The sequence below is a fragment of the Pocillopora damicornis genome, chromosome 13, assembly GCF_964200805.1.
Source record: "Pocillopora damicornis chromosome 13, jaPocDami1.2, whole genome shotgun sequence".
NCBI lineage: Eukaryota > Metazoa > Cnidaria > Anthozoa > Scleractinia > Pocilloporidae > Pocillopora > Pocillopora damicornis.
In genome coordinates this window covers 9723248-9745140 of record NC_142682.1, presented here as the reverse complement: position 1 = coordinate 9745140, position 21893 = coordinate 9723248, and the positions used below count along the sequence as shown (strand labels likewise).

Here is a 21893-nt window from a genome sequence, read left to right as displayed (position 1 = left end):
ATAATCTCTTCTGATCGCCACAGTTCTCATCGATGAGTTCTCTGTAAAACACCCTGCGCGCCTCCGTCATAAGGTTGTTAGTTTTATTCCTCAAGACCTTATACCTCCGTAAATCAGAAAGGAGGCCAGTGCGGCGCCATCTTCTCTCTGCTTTACGCCTCTCCTTTCTCACTTCCTTAATATTGGTTGGAATAAATATAAATCGTTAAGGAATAAAGTTAAATCGGAACTTAATAAGAGTTATTACCAACATGTTCACTCATTAATTGATTCCAAAAACCCTAAACGCTTCTGGTCTTTTATAAAATCCAAGACGAAAAGCAAATCAATACCTGTCACTATGAAATGGTCGGATCGTGGTGTGACGGCTTCTACTGGCAAGGACAAAGCAGAGTTATTTTGCAAATTTTCGCGTCGGTGTTTACCCGCCCTGACCCAGCTACTGATGTCGATGAGGATGCCCATTTACATGGTTCAGGCTTCGATATACCAGATCTCATGTGCTCTAGTGCTAATGTGGGAGAGCTCTTGCTTACCCTTGATGTGAATAAAGCCACTGGCCCGGATGGTTTGTCTGCACGTTTGCTACGGGAGGCAGCTCCTGTAATTTCTGATCCAATTTCAAAGTTATTCAATATGTCTCTGAATAGAGGAAAACTCCTCGTGACTGGAAGTGTGCCAACATTACCCCAGTTTACAAAAATGGTGGTAAAGAATATGTCTCTAACTATCATCCAATTTCTCTAACATCGCTTGTAGTTAAGACCCCAGAGAAGCTAGTCACAAGACATATTATGGCTCATCTAGAAGATCATGACTTGTTAAGCTCTCATCAATATGGCTTTCGAGCTGGTTTTTCCTGCACATCCCAATTTATTCGCCTATTTCACTCCTGGGCATCAGCCTTAGACAAAAACAAAACATCAGATGTCGTCTTCCTGGACTTTGAGAAAGCGTTTGACCCCGTCCCACACAAACATCTCATCTCTAACCTTGGCCGATATGGTATCAATGGTCAGATTCTCGAGTGGCTAGGTGATTTCCTGCAAGATCGTTTCCAACGTGTTGTTCTGGAAGGTGAAAGCTCAGACTGGTCCATGGTTTACTCTGGTGTCCCTCAGGGAAGTATTGTTGGGCCAATGTTGTTCTTGTTGTAAGTCAATGATATACCTGAGAACCTATCGTGCTCAAGTGAAATGTTTACCGATGATACTCTATTTTTAACTCAGATCAGCCATCATCTGTTCATCAACCTGTGTGTGAAAGCTTGTCTCAGATCGTAGACTGGTGTAAAAAGTGGCTTTTGAAACCTAAAGCATCTAAATGCAAATGTATGAGAATCACAAGATCTAGATCTGTAACACCATGCTCGTACAACATCAATTCAATCCCACTGGAACAGGTTAAAACACACAAACATCTTGGAGTCATTATATCATCTGACTTATCTTGGAAACCGCATGTTCTCTCTGTTGCTGCTAAAGCAAATAAGATACTTGGCCTACTAAAGCGCACATTTGGAAAATACTCTGAAGCAATAACAATAGGATATAAGTCTATGGTTCGACCAATTGTTGAGTATGCTTGTCCTGTTTGGAATCCACATCAACAATATCTGTCTGATAAGCTTGAAAGAGTGCAAAGGAATGCTTCCGGGTGGATCCTTGGTAGTTCTATCGACTATAGTGAACGTTTGGAGTATCTTGGCTGGCCAACACTCAACTCGCGTCGTGAATTTCTTAGTTTAGTGCAATTATTCAAATTCATTAATGGTTTTTCAAGAGTAGACTTATGTAATTACTTAACTTTCTCCAATAGTCGGACGAGATCTACCAACAATGTCAAAATCTGGACGCCTTATGCTCGAACAAATATCCTCAAGAACTCTTTTTGGTATAAATATATAAAAATCTGGAATGACTTGCCAAGTGACATAATTAGCTCTAGCTCTGCTAGTAAGTTTAAAAAAAATTGAAAGAATACATTTTTAAATAATATCAATAATATTGCACCAATATCTATTTATCAATTAAGTTTTTTTCAAATAATTTTTACCTTTACATTTTAGTTCTATTTTTATTGCATATTGCTTTTATTCTGGGGGCTGCCGTTAATGAGGATTTAGTTCCTCTCTGGCTTGACCCTTTTTGCCATTTTGCATTTCGATGTTATTTTTATTTTTTATCTGTCTGTATATGTTTTAATTATCATCTCTGCTTTTTTATATTTTTATTATTATTATCTTATTATTTAGGCAAATGAAGTTATTATAAATAAATAAATAAATATCGTTGTTAAACCAAGGGACCAGAGGACGCACTGGAATAGATCTAATGACAAGTGGAGCATGACGGCCTAATGCAGACGCAAGAGTGGTGATGTAACAGTGCACCAAATCGTTGAGATCGTCTGGAGTGTTAGTACATAAATCTGAAGCAGCAAGCTCATTAGACAGTGCAGCAGTGTCGATGTTCTTAGTCTTCCTAATCGTTTTCGTCTTCCTGGTGATTGTTGGCTTCTCGAGATTAAGCAAACAAGTAACAGACCAGTGATCAGAAATATGATAATCACTAACAGGTGGATCCTTGACCAGGGCGTCGCATTGCCGTGTGATAATTAGATCCAATGTGTGCCCCGATTCGTGAGTTGGCGTAGTAACATGCTGCAGCATATCCATTGCTTCGAGTAGATCAAGAAATTTCGCGCGAACAGGATCCCCGACAACATCTGCATGAATATTAAAATCGCCAGTTATCAACAACAGCTCTGAGGAAAGGATGAGTGACTCCAGATAGGCTGAAAACTCCTCAAAGAAGACATCAACAGACACAGGATGAGAAGAAGAATACTGCAGGCGATACACAACAACGACGCGGACTTTCCGAGAGCCCCGACCAAGAATGATCCACTCAGAGAACTCGAATGACTTTTTCTCGCCAGCCGCGATTCTCGTCACATTAATACTGTCACGGCACAATAAAGCTGTACCACCCCCGGAGCGACCAGATCTCGCATGATCATATAACATGTGGCCTGGCGGAGTCACCTCCGGTCTATGAGCCGAGTCTTTTTCGGTGAACCAGGTTTCAGTAATTGCGAAAATATCCGCAGCGCACAATTTAACATAGCACAGAAAGTCCGCAGATTTGCTTTTGATAGATCTTGCATTCAAATTACAGAGTTTCATTAAGTTAGTTGGAAGTGAAGAGCACTGTGATATATCAATAGGAACGTCCGTGAGCGTGCGAAATACTGGCCTATTATAACCAAAGGTGATAGTCGGCCGCATTGTAATCAGCGATGTAATTCCAAACCTTACTCCCGGTCCATTATTTGATGTGCTTATTGTTCGAGTCTAACTTGAAATATGCAAATTTCCGCCATGAACCAGATTTTGCCTGCCAGAGCAGATATCAAATAAATCGTTTGTAAGACCTGGATTCCTAGAAATATCCATCCAGACAGCAATATCCAGTAGGGGGTCATGTCCAGCAATAACTAAACAGGTAGAACCGTGTTTCGAACATCTAGCTAAGGAGAATTTGGTGCAGCAAAAACCAACAGATCTAGCACGCACACCAATGCGAACTGAAGATGGCAAGATATTCGTGAAAAAAACGCCAAGACCAAAGCAACCAACTCCATGTTGATACCAAGGTGAAACTGAAGAAGAAGCTGTAGTTCCATTAAATTTAGAGTGCCAAGACGCAATAAAACGCAACCAAAACGAGAGCCTTTAGCGACGTGTGCATACTCCACTCTTCCAAACCTTCCAATCAATCTAATTTACTTATTAAGACTTAGTTTATGTAAAACTGATATTTACTCATTGAAAATCATTTATGACTAGTTAAAACTAGGAACTGTTTTTTTCCATACACAGATGGTATAAAAGAACATTAATTTTGTATCTGTCAGTTCTTGTGAGCAGTATTTGAAAGGTTTGAGGTTTCTTTTTTCTGTGCTTTGGTTGGTGCTTGAGTGGTAGCATTAAACTTGGCATTTAAAGCAGACACATAAAGGCTCTCCCAAAGGGGAATGTAAAGAATAAAAAGGATCATCAAGCAAAGGTATGTATGAAGTTGTAAGTGTGGTGCAAGGGATTGCTGCTTTCAGACGAGTTTATGGTGTTAACTAAATGTCTTCATGATCTACCATTTGCTCCTTAGTAGCCTCAAGTCTCCAAATAGGGAGATTGGGTGGGTGCATTAATTTCTCATCTGCATGTTTGGCCTGAATTAGAAATACTTTGCTTGTTGGTTAACTTGAACCTTCCTTGCCTTTGTGTCTTTCCAGTCTCCCAGAGTAACTGATGTAAGACAGCAGTTACCATGTGCTATATACCAACTAATATTTATTGCCAAATAACGGAATACAAAAGCTCTGATGCAATCAACTAAATATTGTAGCAGTAACCATGCAGTAGTTTTTTCCTCCTGAAGTCTATTCTGAGTAAATTTGCAAGTAAAGATAATAAAAGCTAATTATAATAGTTATCAGGAAAGTAAAGACTAAATCAGGAATAAAATTATATAAAATTACAAAATGCTTTAAAAATCAACAAGTGTACAAACTAGTGAAAATTGAAATGTTTGAATTAAAATATAGTGGTCTGTGATGATTTCTTTGGCAGCCAACAGTCCCATGATAAAATTGTAATACTGCAGAAGCCACAGCACAGGGAATTACTTTCACATCGTTACATTTATGCTTTGGGCACTGAATCCAAACCAGAGAATTAATGCACTCATTTCAGTTCTGTGTAACTAAACATTATGACAGTGGAGTGCAACAATTCCACAAAAACCTGGGGCAGGCAGTCATCCCTTTTATCAGTCAACATTCTTGTTGCCATTCAAACCAGGAGTTCTTATCAGGAGGACAAAATCTGTGTTGCTTCGCTGAATCTCCAGCTTGGATAGAGTGGTGTAAGATGGCTATCAAATTCTTTTTGATGGTGTAAACAGCTTCATTTATCTCAGTATCTAATGGATCTGAGGTTGACAGAACATTCTGTGTAATGGCTAGACCATGGCATCTGAATCCGCTTTATTTGTTTGTCTGAGGTGACCACGCCCTCCATGTGAAAAACACTTGCCTCAAGAAAATCATTGTGCATTAAATATACAGAATAAGCAGAAAGCAAAAAATAAATGATTGAATTACTAAAGTAATTTAGAGTAGAGCAAACATTGCCAAACAATAAATCAACAACTATGTACTTACTGTGTTATACACAAAGTCAAACAGAAACTGTACAACAAAGTTGAAACATTTTTCTGAGAACCATTCAGAACAATTGAAGTTGACCATATCTTAAATAATAAAGATAGTGGAGGAAAACTGGTTTAGATCTATTAGCTTATATCCTTGTCCTTTTAAATCCCTTTCTTCATCTGAGCTTTTTGGTCTGATAAAGCTAGTTTGGATCTAGAAACACTGGTCAGCCGATCAATTTCAGATTCAAAGAAAGATGACCTTATTGATGTATCAGGTGTTGCATAATCATCTTAATAATAATAATAATAATAATAGTAATGATCATTTTTTTGTACCGATTGACCAAAAGCACCTGTCAAAGTTGCTAATACATTTCTAAACAACTTATAAGTGTAATATTTGTTAATTTAGGAACAAATCTGAGGTGTTCGAAAGGCTAAAAGGAATGACCAAATGAAAAGGTATTAACTTTACTCTTAAAGGAACTTAGGCATGCTACACTTCTTATTTGGTCTGGTAAATTGTTCCAGAGTGAGGGAGCAATGACTGAAAAGGTGCAATTTCAATAGGAGTCAAGATTATCCTCAGAGACTACTAACAATTCCTTGTTGATGGAGTGGAGTGTCCAAGGTGTATTATCAATTAAGGAGTGTGCATCAACAACTTTTCTCATGGAGAATGTTTCTCTAGTTTGCCTTTCTTTTCTTTCTATAATGGTTTAGGACTTTTTACTGGTCATCTCAGAGGACAATCACTACCACAAGAGAAAAGTCTTGGCAGGTTAGTTGTCAGGTTGATTGTAGCTTGCTAGATATCTATCTCGTGAGCTTTCTATCAAGACATGTGCCTCAAGTAAATTATACATATAGATATACATATAGGAAGTCTGTGTTTTGATATTTCTGTTGTACAGTGCTTGATACATAGAAGTAAAGCGTGACATGTACAGAGATAGGTAAAAAAACAGAGAGTATACTTTCATCCATAGAAGCCTGTTTCATGATTACTTACTCATCAGGAGATTTTATTGTTAAGAATATTCATAACCATCATTTATATAATTTACAAACTTGCATAGAGGCGTGGTGGTAAATTTCAATGCTTTGTTCAATTGTTACTCAGTAATGCTTTTTTTCTGTAATGGTATGAGGACACAAGTTCATTATGTTTATTGAGTGATGATAATTCAAGTTGGCGGATGGTAAGTAATTTTTCTTTGAGGCGGAGGTTGCATCTCCTGCTTATGCTGTTGTAGGGTGATCTTTACGAAAGGATATGCCATAAAATAAAGTGGTGAATGTTATTTTCTTTAAGGGTCCATATATGTTTGCTGAGTTCAGAGTTTCTGTGTTTTGTGCGTCGGAATGATGTGGTGTTGTTTCTGTATCTAGTCTTGAAGCCATTTTCTGTAAGTGCGATGTACGTTTCAGTGGTGCTGTTGTCCTTACGTGTGATGGTGGCTTGGTAGATTAGTGATGATTGGAGACAGTTTCCATTGAGTGGGCATGTGTTCTTCTGTCGGCAGCTGCAAGTTTTGGTGTCTTTTGTGTTGGTGTTATCTGCAGTGTCATCAATGTGTTTGGATGAATTTAAGTTGCGTTTGTTGTGGTTAGCGATGATCTGTCTAGTGTTATTCTTGCAGCCGTAGAAGATTTTGATTGTGTCACAATTGAAGATTTTTCTAAGTTTGTGGTCTTTTGGGAAGTGCTTGTCTAGTAGGGCAAGGAATCTGTGTCCAATATCAGAGCTGACATTTTTTCCGAATGGGAGGATGTACCAGAGTATGTTGTCCTGTTGTCTGTCTTTTCATTTGTTAATTGTGAGTGGTTTGTAATGTAGAATGGACAGGTATCTGCATTTGTCGAGTGCTTTTTTAAATGGAGCCGCCCCTCGACATCAAAAAACACTAGACGAATGCTTTTTGATATGGAGGGGTGGCTCCATATCAATAAGCACTCAAAAAATGTAGATACTGGTACACTTTACACTACGAACCACTTGCAACCAGCAAACAAAAAAACAGACTACGGAACAACATACTCTAGTACAAGCCCCCCATTCAGCGAAAATGTCAGCACCAATATCAGAAACAGATTCTTTGCCCTAGTAGACAAAGGCACCTGCAGAAAGACCACAAACTCAAACTGTTCGAGACAGATGGAGATATAACTTCAACGACTGGTTCTGGAGGAGCGTCTAGTGCTTCTTCAGCGATCTCTTCTGAGGGAGTGTGTAGTGTTTCTTCAGCGATCTCTTCCTCAATTCCTGCTGTAGCGTTGTTCCCCTCTGCCGCATTCTCATCTATATACATCAGATCAATCTCATCCGATATGTACCAACGGGGAAGATGCGGTCTCCGCACTGGTGAACTGGAACAGTGACCAGTAGGCTGATAAGGGTACTGGTTGGCTGATGGTGGCTCACCACATAGCTTAAGTCGATTTAAATTTACCACTTTTCGCTTTCTGTGGTTGCCTACCTCTTCAACTTGGAAGGTCATGTCACCGATTTTCTTTACCACCACATGCAGTCCTTGCAATGGTGAATGTAACTTTTTCCCATTCTTTATCACAGGAACATAAAGGTACATATGGTCTCTAACCGTTATCTCCTCTGAGGCAACTCGGCAATCATAGCAGTCCTTCTGCCTTTTCTGGGCAGTCCTCAGGTGCTCTTGGGCTTTTTCATGGGCTTTGTCCTAGGTGGACCCAAGGTTCCTAACATATTCAGAGGCTGCTTCCAGCTAATATGGCTTGCGACCATACATGACATCTAAGGGTAGTCTGGCCTCATGACCAAACAAAAGATAATGCGGCGTATATTGAGTCGATGAGTGGATGCTGGACCTGTACGCCATCATAGCCAAAGGTAGGTGAACATCCTAGTCGCGCTGGTGCTCAGAGATGTACTTGGCCAGCATGTCCTGTAATATACGGTTCATCCACTCAACCATGCCATCACTTTTGGGGTGGTAGAGTGTTGTCCTCGTCTTGTCAATACTGAATTAGGTGCCCATCTCCTTAAGCAGCTGGGCTTCAAAGCTGTGACCCTGGTCAATGCGGATCCGTTCAAGTGCTCCTTGCCTGGAAATGACCTCATTCACCAGCCCTTCTGCAACCGTCTTTGCTTCTTGATTTGGAAGAGGAAACACTTCTGTCCATTTCGAGAAGTAGTCTCCAACAGCCAGGATATACTTCTGACCAGACTCAGTAGTTGGCAGAGGGCCCATGATGTCCATTGCAATTCTCTCGAATGGGCAACCTGAGCAGCTACTGACAAGGGGTGCTCTCCTTGGCTGCTGTGGAGACTTCCTACTGGAGCACTTGTTACACTGTTGGCACCAGTCTTCAACATCCTGCTGCTGGCCGTACCAATAGAAGTGTTCTCGTATTTGCCCTAAGCTCTTGTTTACCGCTAAGTCACCAGCTGACGCTGCATCATGAAGGGCGGATGGGACTTCAGGTACCACGGATCTGGGAAGTACTAACTGCAATCAGTTATGATGACCATCCTCGGTTTCTCACTGGCGGTAAAGGATACCATTCTTCAACTGTAACTTGTTCCACTGTGCCCACAGGCTCTTAGTCGCTTTGCTGGTTCCTCGTATCTCTCAGGAAAGCTGGTTGGGTGGTCTGGTTCTGCTTTCAGGCCAGAATCCACTTCAGGTCAGGATCTGCTGCTTGTCTGGATTGCAGGTCAGCCCTTGTCCAACTGGGCGCCCAGGTACTGGCATTGTTATCTATTACATTGGTCTGGACTGTCTGGTCAGCTTCCTCAGCAGCCAAGAGGGGATTCCTGGACAGGGCATCGGCATTCTGGTGTTTCCTTCCTAGTTAGTGTTCAATCTTGTTGTGGTACTGGGCTAACGGACTGTCCAGCCACCTGGCCACTTGACCCTCAGGTTATTTGAAGCTCTGTAGCCACTTCAGCGCATTGTGGTCTGTTCTGAAAGTGAATGGTCTCCCATACAGATAGTGGTAGAAGTGCCTGATTGCATATACCTCGGCAAGCATTTCTTTCTTTGTTGTGCTGTAACATTGCACACGGTTGTCCAACACACGTCTTGCATATGTGATCACTCTCTCGCTCCCATCGTGCTCTTGGGAAATGAATGCCCCGATGTCAGTCACTCGCATCACAGTCCACAATGAATGGTACATTGCGACAGGAGACGGCTATTACTGAAGCTGTCACCAATTTCTTCTTCAGGGTATGGAAGACTGTCACACTCTGTAGACCACCGGAACCCTTCAGTGGATTTTGCTGTCAAATGGTGGAAAGGGATAGCAATCTCTACAAAGTCTCCAATGAACCTGTGATAGTACAAGGCAAGACCCAGGAAGCTTCTTCCATCTAACACCTTGGCAGGGAAGGGCCACTGCTCTACTGCTCTGATCTTGTGTGGATCGCTACGCACCCCTTCAGCAGAGATCACATGACCAAGATAGGGTACTTACAGCAGTAACAGAAGACACTTTGAGGGTTTCAGCTTCAGCCCTGCCTGGCAGAGCTATTCAAAGACTTCTCAGAGCTGCCCCAGGTGTTCCTCAAAGTCCCATCCAAAAACAATGACATCGTCCAGGTAGATCAGGCACGTCTGCCACTGCAGGTCAGAAAGGACGAACTCAATAAGCCTTTTGAATGTACCCGATGTATTACACAGACCAAATGTCATCTCTTGAGATTGAAGGGTACTAAACAGTTTTGCACCTGTTAGTGCATCTAAAGTTTCGTCTATTCGAGGCAGAGAGTAGGGATCCTTCCTGGCTACGTCGTTCAGCTTACAATAGTCCACACAGAAAGGAGTACTACCATCTTTCTTCTTGACCAGGACAATTGGTGAGGCCCACGGACTGGTAGACGGACGTTCGACCCCATTTTGCGGCATGTATTTTACGTGCTGGTGTACAACCTCCTGCGGGTCCAATGGTACTCGCCTTAACGCCTGCTTTATCAGAGGGGAGTCGCCTGTATTAATTTGGTGCTTCACCACACCGGTTCTACCCAGGTCTGCGGGTCCCGTTGAAAAGATGTCTGCATACTCATGCAACAACATTTTCAGCGCAGTCCTTTGTTTACTGGTCAGATCCAGGGAGTCAAAGTCAAATTTGCTGGACATTTTTGGCTTTGTCTTAGGGGAGGGTGCTGCAGGCTTAGGGTAGTTGCATTAGACTGGGTCAAGGACACTTTCTTCTAGCTCGCTAAAGGTACCAACTGAGGTTTTCTTGTACGGGGTCACAGTAGTTGGCGATGAATGAAACAGGCGGATTGTTACTGTATTGTCTTTTGGGTGGGCTAACACGCAAGCAAATAAGAGATCGTGTTGTTTGACAAAACCTGGCGATGGTTCCACCAACCCTAACAAACTATTTCATGCCGTCCAGGAACAACAACAGTCCCCGCCAAACTTATCTCAAAAACTTTCTTAACGCTATCAAAATCAATTTTGCAACCATATTTGCCCAAAAAATCTATACCTAGCAAACAGTCCTGGGTAACATCTGCAGCGATTAACACCGAATGAACAACATTTACCTCATTATTGCAAATTAGCAGGTCACACCTCCCCCTAATATCCAAAGGCTGGCCATTTGCCAAAACCACAGGGTCACCTACCACGCTTAACTTAAGACTTTTAGTGGACCTATCAAGTACCCGCTGATATACAAGAGTCACTGCTGACCCAGTCGACCAATATCTTAAGAGGTTGCCCTCCCACTAGCCCAGGCACATACATGGCATTATAACTAGAAACACTACAAATACTCGCAGACGAATTCTCTACTTTCACATTTGAATCCCTCTCCGGTACTTTGAAAGTCTCTCCCTTCTCCCTGACCGACGTTTGACCCACGGTGCCAATCACTGGCAGTTTCCCTGTTGATCCCTGGGCAGGTGGGTACACTCAGCAATGTGATGGCCGTTCTCTGCGATCTTTAGTATTTGGCCCCAATCCCCGACCATTTTGTTTACGTTCATTCTCGTTCGAGGTTGGGGGTTATTGTTATCTCTGCACAAACTGAACCATCTGGCTTATGGCAGCCGTTTTTTGCTTCAGGAGCTCTGCAAGTTCGCTCTTCTCCTCTCTTGATGGCCCTTGTATCAATCACACCAATCGACCTTTTGTGCACTAAGACCCAGCCTTGTACATTGCCTCGATCTGCAAGGTTCGACTATAGCCTCATCGAGCGTTTTTGGGGTGGATTCTCGGATCTTCATCTCTATTTCCCGATCCTCCAACGCATCAATGAACTGATCCTTCGCTAGGCTGTCTTGCAAATCAGTAGCCACCTCCAGGTACGCTTTCCCGACAAGTCTCCGCAACGAACTGGCGAGATCTGGCAGCCTCTCCTCTCGCTCGCGACACCTTGCACGAAATTCAGCTTTGTGAAGCTCTCTCCGTTCCTTTGGGACAAACCGCTCACAGAGTGCTGCCTTCAAATTCCCATATTTCACCCGTACGCCCAGCAACAAATTCTGAAGTTGAAACAAGGCAGCCCCACGCATTTGAACGGCTAAAAATTAGGCTTTTTGTGCGTCATTCCATTCGTTGATTGAAGCGCAATATTCGAAATGAGAAAGCCACGAATCCCATTCTTTGTTTCCCGTTGCCGAAAATGCTACGAGCAAAGCTGCAGGTTTGTTACTACTACTGTTTATTGCTGCTTGTGACGGACCGGGAGCGCCTGAACTAGGGGCAGGAGTCTTTCCCTCGGTAACCATTATTGAACTCAAACTACGCAACAACAACTAATGAAGCAAAGACCCGAAAACACAAGTTTATTTGAAGGAATTATTCGATCTGAAACATACAATTAAGCAATTTAATTATGAAACATTCAAGTTTTTACAACACCGACTATAAAAGTGGATAATAAGCCGACAGTACAAGCTAAAATAATTAAAACTTCGGTCGCCGGTTTCCTTTTAAATTGATCATTCGGTGTAACTTCTATAAAACTGGTAGGCAAACACGTGTAAGAGCTGAACTGAATTGAAACCTAATGAACTTAATATATAAAACGATTAAAAGCGTCAATCATTAATAATAGTTTGTCACCGTAACACTTCCTCTGCCCTGATGAAGGACTATATTTCTTCATCCTTTTAGTGGTCAAAGCCTTCAGCTGGCAATAGGTTTGTGATAGGTATTGAGTACTCGCCAGAACGTGTCTTTACCTTCACGTTTCTCACTCTCCCGTCCTGTCTGGGGTACACCTCCACTATTCTTCCGATGATCCATTAGCCTCCCCTGCATTTAGCTCAGCTACCATAACAAAGTCATCTACTTGAATGTTGCGTCTGCTTGTGTTCCACTTCTTACGTGGTACTAATAACGAAAATACGTCTCTTGTCTGGTGTCTCCAAGAGGAATCTACAATCTTCTGGACAAATTCAACTCTCTTCCTGGGGTTCCTTGTCTCACGAAAGGGTCCTTGCGGAACTTGTGAGGACGCTCTACCCAACAGCATATCATTAGGGCATAGATAAGCTCCATCTTCTGGATCATTTGTGACTCAACCAATTGGACGTTGGTTGACTAAACTAGCGATTTCCAACACGTATGTGTACAATTCAAACGGCGTGGGGATGTGATTTCCCATTGCCTTTTTAAGACCAATCTTGCAGCTTTTCACCAGTGCGTCAGTGCAACCATTCTAGTGTGGGGCTGCCGGAGTTGTGAATCTCCATTCCATACCTTTATCAGCACGGTACTCTCGAAGTTTCTCGATGTCCCAGCCTTTAATCATCTTGCGCCCCTTTGAGGGCTTACCATCTGCATTCCATTGTCTCTCATCATCATAGTGGGGTATCCTCTAATAGAGAAGAATCTGCGCAGTGTTTGAATGAACTTAATTGTGGTTCAGTCAGTAGCTATTTCAAGATGCACTGCTCTGGTGTTCAGGCAAGTAAAAATAACTCCATAATGCCTTGTTGCTTTATTTCTTCCAACTTTCACAGTTAGAGGACCAAAGTAATCGCACGGCGTGTAGTAAAATGATGGGCTATCTGGTGCTGTTCTGTGAAGAGGTAAGTCGGCCATAATCTGCATTTCTGTCTTTGGCTCCATTTCTCTGCAAGTGATACACTTGAATTTGTTAGCCAAATATCACATTTTCTGCACAAGCCTTTGCGGAGACATCTTAGATTCTCAAATCTTCCTACTGTTCATCACGGGAAAACTTGAAATCCTAAAAGAGATTGCGACCGCAAAAAAAGAACTTCCGAAATTTTATCGCACGTGGGCTTTTTTACTTTAATTTTTCATGCTGCTGTTGTTTTAGGTTAGACTTATACTTAATTTCATAAACATTTGTTTAAGCTATATCAAAAGTAAATATCCAAAGAAATGTAGCATTTTCGAGACCTGTATGTTTACTTGTGATTGTCTTTTAATTGAAAATAACTTTGTAAACACGCCAACCGTAAATTAAATTAATGTTAATAGTATTGTAATACATGTATCGTAATGTAGTGTATGCATAATTGGTGTAAGTATAAGTATCAGTAGTGTAAGTAGTAAGTACAATGTAAGTGTAATTAATACTGTAAGTAGTGTAAGTGATCGTCTTGTAAATAAAATTGTTTAAAAAAAAAAAAAAAAAAAAAGATACACTTGAATTTGACTGTCTTCACCAGGTCATGAACTTGCAAGATTCAGTACTTTGTTCTGGTTTTGGCTGCTGTTGTTGCCATCCCTGGGTGTCCACATTGATAGGCTTCCTGTGTTATTAGACGGGATATCCTGTTGCGGCAAACGAACATCAAGGCTCGATGAAGTGCCAAGAAAATCGCGACCGGAGAAAATGCTAACCAAACCAGGGGATATGTTACAGAGACATAGCTTTTATCAATCTCGTAAACTGTAAGCGAATTAAAAAAGGGACTTATATAATCGATTGTATTTCATTAAACACGTGGCGACTTAACAGCGTAAATGAATCTAACATAATAAAGGAACTAATAAATGAACCAAGTGCCACAGCAAACACAAAATATATCTACAAATAAAGACGAAAGAGCTTGCTCGAAACGAGATAAACAACATAACAAGCGAAAGCAACTTACATATCAGTCCCTATACGCCGGTGGCTTGAAATCAAACTTTATAAATTAACTTTGGATGCACATCGAACATGAACAGTGAATACTGAAAGCGGGAGAGAAAGACTACCTGAAGGAATCAAATGGCACAAAGGCCAACTGTAACACAAATGTCATGCAAGTTTGAAAGTCACGCATTTACATATCCTATGGTCATGTGGTAGTAACGCAGGATGCTTCGTTGCGTACGACACAATTGCCTTGTCTATACGTCCTCCGACTCGGATTATTCCCCCATCGTCTACGAAAGGACTCAGCATCTTGCAGTCGTCTTTCTTTAAAGCGACTATGCAGGCTCTTCTGTGCGTCTTTGATCAGGTATTTCCTGCTTCCCTCTAGCTCTTGAGCTGTAAGTGGTCCTTGACTTACCTCAATCTCCTCCTGTTTCCTTTTAGCAAGGAATCTTTTCTTTAATCTGAAGAGAACCACCTTTCTCCAGTACATTGTCAATTCCGGTCGTCAGGTCTTGAGCCTCTTGTAGAGTGTGAACGGAGTCCAGTATATCATCCATGTAACTGTTGTTCTTCAGTGTTTTCGCTGCGTGAAAGCTCAGGCTTTCTCCTTCTTCTGCTGTTTTTCTCAACGCTATTTGCGCCATGGCGGGAGCTGGCTTGTCTCTGAAAGTCAATACGGTCTTCACATAGGCGTCTGGCTCTCGATCTGTCTTCATTTCCCTCCACAGAAAACGATGTACGCGCTGATCTTCTAATGGGATTAGGATTCTGTGGTAGAGCTTGGAAATATCTCCACTGATAGCTACTTGATCTTCTCTAAACCGTAGTACGATTCCAAAGAGACCATTGAGTAGGTCCGGGCCTTTCAACCAATAGTTGTTCGGTCTGTGGCCTTGATAAACAGAAGACGAATTGAATACGAATTTTCGTAATCGGCGCTCTGTTGCTTCCAATTTCCTGAACGCTTGAGACCTGTTGTCGGACAGAAGCTTTGGGTCTGCTTTGCACGGGTATGGAATCATTCATTCATTTCCCATTTTCTTGCACGAGCTCTGAATTATTCTTGTTTCCTCTCTCTCTAACTGAGTTAACTTGTCTGTTGAAGAAATACATGGCTTCACAGCTACTCCCATGGCTTTCATGGTCCAAAATTTGGAGAGATCAACTGGAGTGCTGTAACTGACCAGAAGGACACTATTGGCCTGCTGAATCTTTCTTGATGCAGCTCCGAAGACTACCCACCCGAGAGGTGAGTTTCTGGCTACAAGATTTCCCGATTGCTTCGTATCTTCCAGTGTGCAGGCGTGCATGGTCTATTCCAATAAGAAGGTTTACTGATCCTGTATCTCGGTGGTGAATCCTCTTTCCTTTCAGTCGTGTACATTCTGTAACAGCTTTGCTTGTGATTGCCGATACATCATCGCTGATTCGCGGAATTCCAACAGCCTTTAGGAGGAAACCTCTTTTGTTGCTTGGGGACGTTACTTGCACTTTGAACTCCTTTGTCTTTATTTCTTACTCTTCGCCACCAACTTTCTTTATTGTAATGGAAACATTCCTCCCTTCCAAACCAAGGCTCTCTGCGGTTTCCGTACCGATCCAGCTAATCTACGCTCCTGAGTCGAGAGTTGAGAGTCCTGAGTTGCATTTCCACGCTTGTAAAGTCCTTTTTGTCCACTGATGTCTGCAGTGATACCAGGGAGCAGGGTATCCTGATTGTTTATGTTATGAACTGATAGGGATCCATGGCTTGTCCTGAGGGGCGCGGTTGCTCGCATTTGGGACTTCATCTCTGACAGGGAGTCAGAGTCTCCCGCTTCCCGTACCACATTCTCCCGCCTCCCGTACTTTTGTGCCCCTTTGCCTCCCGACTCCCGCCCTTCATTGTGTTGCTCCCGTCTTCAGGTTAATCAAGAGGATACGAAATCCGGGTTTAACTTTTAAACTGAGCCAAAACTTAACGTTCTTGTTCATTTTCTGGCCTTTTTTTTGGCGGGGGGATCACTGGTTCCTGATGAAAGTTACTACAGGTCAGTTTTCTTAATCAGACTAAGTTTCACTAACCGGGTTATCACAGTTTGACCGTTGCTTCTGACATCTCGTTATAGAGACGAAAGTCTCAGCTCATTGTGTAATGTAATAGCTATTGACATTTCAAAATCAAATAAAGAAAAAGAGGCAGACGTAATGTTTAGAGTTTGTTTCTTCTGTATCCGTGCTTGCTTTCCCTTTTTGATGTAAGTAACTAGTCGTAGCGAGTACATCAATTGTTGAACCGTTTGCATTTTGAGCGTTCAGTTTAAGTGCTTGTGAAGCATCATTGAACATTTTTGTTCAACTGATTATCAGATTTGTTCGATAGGTTGAAATCTTCTTCAAACCTTTGCAGAAAGTTTTAAGGTTAGAAGAAGTCGTCCATGCGCCGGGAAGACCACACTGAACTCTTGCAACTCCAAATTTTGATAAGAGCCTCTTCTTCCGACGAGTCAAGGTAACTTCTCGCTTTTCTTCAGTTTCATCTGTTTTCAAGTCACATTGGCCTCGAAAGACTGAAAGCATCTTGCAAATGTTTCTTCAGAGAGTTCGAACCACCCGTTTAATAATCAAGTGTAAATTGGGGCTCACAAGCCTACACGACTTCGCAGTACGTCAAGTTTTCTGTATATTTGTTTTAAGCGTTAAAGGCTCACGTGGCTCTAAAGGATGTCAGTTTTCTTGCCTTACCCCCTTTGTGTATGATACTTTACTTCGTTCCAGAGCGGGTGGTGTCTGGTATCGAGAGGTTGAAAATTTCTTTTAACTTCTGCAGAGAATTTTAATGTTAGGAGAAGTCTTCCATGCGCTGGGGAGACCGCCCAGACCCCTTCTTACCCAAAATTATGGTTAGAGCCTCTTCTTCCTTCGAGTCAAGATAACATTCTTGATTTTCTTCAGTTTCATTTGTTTCCAAATCACATTCACCGCAGCAGTCTAAAAGGATCTATAAAAATCTTTCTTCAGTTAGCTCTAAACGACCGTTGAATAATCGTATTGAATCTTTACCAATTTCACAAATAACGTCACTTTTCTTGCATTTTACTTCTTCGCTGGATAGTTTAAAGAGAAAAGAACTTTTATCTATGGTGATATATTTAGTGACAAAGAAATCATTTGCGTCTATTGTACGTGAAATGAAGATGGAGAAAAAGTTGGATTTGCATTTGATTGCGTAAATTTCAGTATATGATGACTGATACGTCTTGTGATTATCTCCAAGCAAGGGCACGGGCTCTACGTCACTTCTGTAGCTATTACCTGGTGGATGCATCGATGTATCGGCCTCCTTTTCAGAACTCACAGCCTTAAAAAGCTCCTGTATTGATGTGAGAGCTTGTTCCTCGGTGCTGTCGTTTGCATCCGCCGAAGAGTACATAAGCCTGACAGTTTTGCTGCCTGTGTCAACGAAAAATATTGTTCCCCTCTCAGAAACTATCCCTTTTGGGTGGGTCACTCTTGCTACATCGATGAACCCGTCCTCTGCTCCACTCGTACCATCACCAATGATTGTGTCCACTTTCTCGACTTTGTTCTTGCCATCTAAGACAGAAGCTTCAAGAGAAAACGTTTCAACGTGTGTGATGTGGTGTCTGTGAAAATGACTGAATAACGACTCAAACTCAATCCGTGAATTTGGCTGCACAAGGTACCTCCGTTTTTAGATTTAGGACGACCAGGTCCCCAAATGTCCCGAAATCAGCAAGGAACAGCTTTTGCTGGTCCTCAACGACACACAGTCCAGTCGGATTGACGTTCTCCTCTAGGTTCATGACCGTTCGCACATTGCACTCTGGCTTAAAGTCAGCCCTCTCTACTCTTACCTCTGCTACTTTCTTGCTCCCAGTGTAAGCAATGAAAAGAATTTCATCAGCATAGCTGGTCATTGTCACCGGTGTTCTCAGGCATGGTTCCAGGTCCAGCTTTGTTCGCTTGCTGGTCACACTTTTCTACTTACTCTGTAGAAAAACAGTAACGGCAGATTTCAACTCTTCTCAGCTATAACGTTGGCCATGTTCGTAATCAACGTGTACTTCATGTCTGGCGAGAAATGCCTCCATCTCTGCCTTTTTCATTGCCCCAACCTTAACTTACAACTTGGAATGGAGGTCTAGGCAGTAAACATATCCCCATTCTCTCGGCAACAATGACAGTTCCGTGAACCATTGCCACTGCTATAGGATTGGTGCTACTTTCACTGACGCTGGGTAATGAAGACGAACTTCAGCAAGCGTTCCTTTCTGGCTATCAACGACATACAATTTATTCATGTCCGCTGTGTCTCTCACCATGTCGACTAGAAGTTTCTGTCAATAGAGGGCTTTTTCAATTAAAAAATGGCGTGCAATTGATTAAAATGGCGTACTTGATAACCTTTCACAGGAGTACACAAGAATTTTTGGACCAGCGTGTAAAACCTGAAGTTTTTGTACAGACCACCTCATTTTTGAGAAACCATTTGGTCTCTTGTGAGTGTGAGGTTTCATTCTTTGCATTTATAGTCTATATCTTTTCATATCTACAACGTTAGTACACGTTTGATTTGTGGTATGTTGTACTATGTTGCACTCCATTGCATTAGTTCTCCAGATTGTGCAATGTTAATCATTGACTGATTTTTCTGTATTCATTTGACGGCACTTCACCAGTACCAAACACACTGGTGGTGATTCCTCTCCCAAATCGTCTCACTTCAAAAGTTGAAAAGTGTAGCGATCTTTTGCTTGAGAGAATTAAAGTATATGTAATGCACACCTTTAGCAACTGCCAATATGTCAAATTACCGTGTATAATACAGTCAACACAGGAAATCACACCTATCGTGTAGTTCGTAATCTTTTGCTATCATTTTGTCTTTGTCGTCTATAAAATCCAATCTGATAGCTTGCCATACTATTTGACTCCCTATCCTAATGGGAGGTGCCTTAGCCCTGTTCAAAATAAAAAACTGCGTCGAAAAGTGAACCACTCTGCACTCTTCGGCGCACCCACTGGAGCGGCATTCCTTTGAAACAAGTTTGCACCACGAGGCAAACTCTTCAGTAATTTGGGATGTGCAATCGTACGGAGCGAGCTCCCAAGAAGGTCTTCCACAACCGGATTTTTCGTGGCCACAACGAAAAATAATGTGATTGGATTAATTCTTTGATCCGGTGATCCTTGATCTGGTGATACTTAATCCGGTGATCCTTGATCCAGCTTTTCCAGGAAACCAAATTGCCCCCGCCGTTTATCTTATTATGGCTGTTCTCATCGTTCTTGTGGTACTCTGTTATTCTTCAAATAAACGCGGGCCTGAACAAGCGCAGCCACAAGTTGTGAAATTCATCGAGCTTCCTGGCAGTTTTTCGAGAAACAGGTAATCTCACTGGTTGCCTGGGCGAAGGATGAACCTTTCTTATCTTTGTATGTTTTGTCTGATGGTTTCGGGAAAAGTTGTTAATATTGCACTAAGAAGCCCATCGAAATTTTATGGCACGATCGACGAAAGGTAACAATGACAACTCAAACATTAATTTATGATATGTGTTTATTAACTTATAGCTATCCTCGATTCTCTCTCATCCGTGGTTACAAATATCTTTTGGTTTTCTTAGCCAATTGAGATCAAACTTGGCAGCATAACATAGTCATTAAAAAAAACACCTAGTATACTTAATTAAAATACACTTCAATAAAAAACATCGTATTTTCCTTTGCTTATCTGCATTACTAGTGACAGAACCTCGTTTAATCGCGAAACTTAACAAGAAAACATTTTAACAATAGGGTCTTAAAAAACTGGAACGTCATCAAAAGCAATATACATTTATATTGAAAATGGCCAGAATCGTTCTAACTAACTTTTGAGAAAAAGAATCACTGTATGGTTCTATTCAAAGAATAAGTCTAAGTCACAAGATTTTAACAGAACACGCTGTTCCTCGTCCAAACCCAAAAGGTACAGGGCTGTTGAAATGTAAACACTTCCTGAGAACCCTGGATTTTTACTCTAGATGTGGCTTTTTACGAAGTGGTAATATGTGTTGAGAAACTCCTGCCATATAGCGACTGCCCTGTGTAGTCGTTCTTTCCAGTAATTCTCCTATCTACGTGGTTGACAACAAGGTTGTAAGGAGAGTTCCTGTATTTATCAGCGAACGAACTTCCACAACCGAGACAATTCTTTACGCATGGCTACAGGACCACTTCAGCGTATTTGTGTGGCCACATACCTGAATGCCGCGTTACAACGGTATTAAAAAGATATTATGGAGCTACTGGGGCTGTTTGCTGAAAGGCTAACACTTGCTGTGGTGCTCCATATAGGGAAATTAACCTGCTCTCATTAGGGATAGGTGACGTAAGGTGGCCTCCATTATAGAATGATGAGTGCACGAAACCGCCATGTTGCAAGTTTTGTGCTGTTGCGCCTATTTGATGCAAGGCCAGTTCCTGTTGTGGCGAAATTGAGGAGCCGCAACTTGGAAGAGGTACTCTAAGGTGCCAGGAGCCCATCACAGTAATGGGCTCCTAAAGGTGCTCTCCACTGCCCGAGGGTGTGGGGTGAAGGAAACCGCCTTAATGTGGGTTTGGTGTTGAGCTGTTTATCGTCGAAATTGACAATGATATAGGATTACGGCGCTTTTGATTGGAAGGAGTGGCTGACGACTGTTGTGACGACGGCTGTTTCGGTTTAGCCTTGGATTTTTGTCTCTTCGCCGATTCTTTCGAGGACAGTGCAATGATCCCGGATCTATGAGGTGCACTCCTTATCAGGGAACATTGTCCGGCCCAGTCGCTTGATTTATTGACCTCACGAGCATGTTTCTTTTTTTTTTCGATCGGCATAAGATGGGCCACCTGTTGCAATGACCGATTGACAGTCTTTGAGCTCAACGTCTGGAAACAAAGAGTCTCGAGTGTCCGCAAGGCAAACTTCGAGCATCGATAAATTAGGGCGGTCCCTGTACACCCACCCAGTGTGAATGACCTCTGCTTGATTCATTCTCAGCGCGTCTCGAGGTGCAAATGCGCAAAAAATGAAACCCCGTCTTGCGTGCCACCACGAGACCCAAGATGACAAAATCGACCGCTCTTCCCTTGTTGCAATAAAACTCCTCACTCTCGGCTTTAGATGACTCGTAGTATGCAGCTTCTGTTGCGCTGAGTAAGAGGTTGTCACAAAGGGTCATAAACTCGGCTGCAATATCGGCGTCTAACTTTCTGGCGTTTTTATTTCGGTGGTCCTTGAAAGGAAACTCGCATGCCTTAATTCGAACGTGGACAGTTTCACCAAAAACCTCGGTAAATCCTACCAAGTTTGCCCCAGCCATGTCCGCACACCATCCAACTGGATTGAATTTATAGTTACCATCACAGGACACCTTACGTAGACACTCATTCAAAAGATTCCAAAACAATTTCACGGTTTGTTTGATCTTCATTTTCCGCTTCCATAGTGGCTAACTTCATTTGCTTTCTTAGGAGGGGATGATAGACACTGGCGGTCAATATAGCGAAACCCCGACAACGTTTATGCTTTCGGTCAAAAAAACAAAATTCGGAGCTCGTGAAATAGTCACCAGCGCAGTCCAGGTT

General features: G+C 42.1%; 1 protein-coding gene and 2 pseudogenes across 1 annotated transcript; all 3 read right to left on the bottom strand.

The window, feature by feature from the left end:
- Positions 1-1737: 1737 nt before the first annotated feature.
- LOC149035407 (uncharacterized) lies at positions 1738-3196 on the bottom strand. Its single transcript, XM_089192119.1, has one exon. It carries the CDS (start codon positions 3185-3187, stop codon positions 2222-2224), a length of 966 nt encoding a protein of 321 aa, XP_089048245.1. The 5' UTR covers positions 3188-3196; the 3' UTR covers positions 1738-2221.
- A 9131-nt stretch (positions 3197-12327) lies between these two features.
- LOC149035406 (uncharacterized) lies at positions 12328-13072 on the bottom strand (annotated as a pseudogene).
- A 1644-nt stretch (positions 13073-14716) lies between these two features.
- LOC149035405 (uncharacterized) lies at positions 14717-18199 on the bottom strand (annotated as a pseudogene).
- Positions 18200-21893: the final 3694 nt, after the last annotated feature.

Excerpts from the sequence above, each read along its gene's own strand:
- LOC149035407 (XM_089192119.1), bottom strand. The coding sequence starts at position 3,187 with ATGAAACTCTGTAATTTGAATGCAAGATCTATCAAAAGCAAATCTGCG.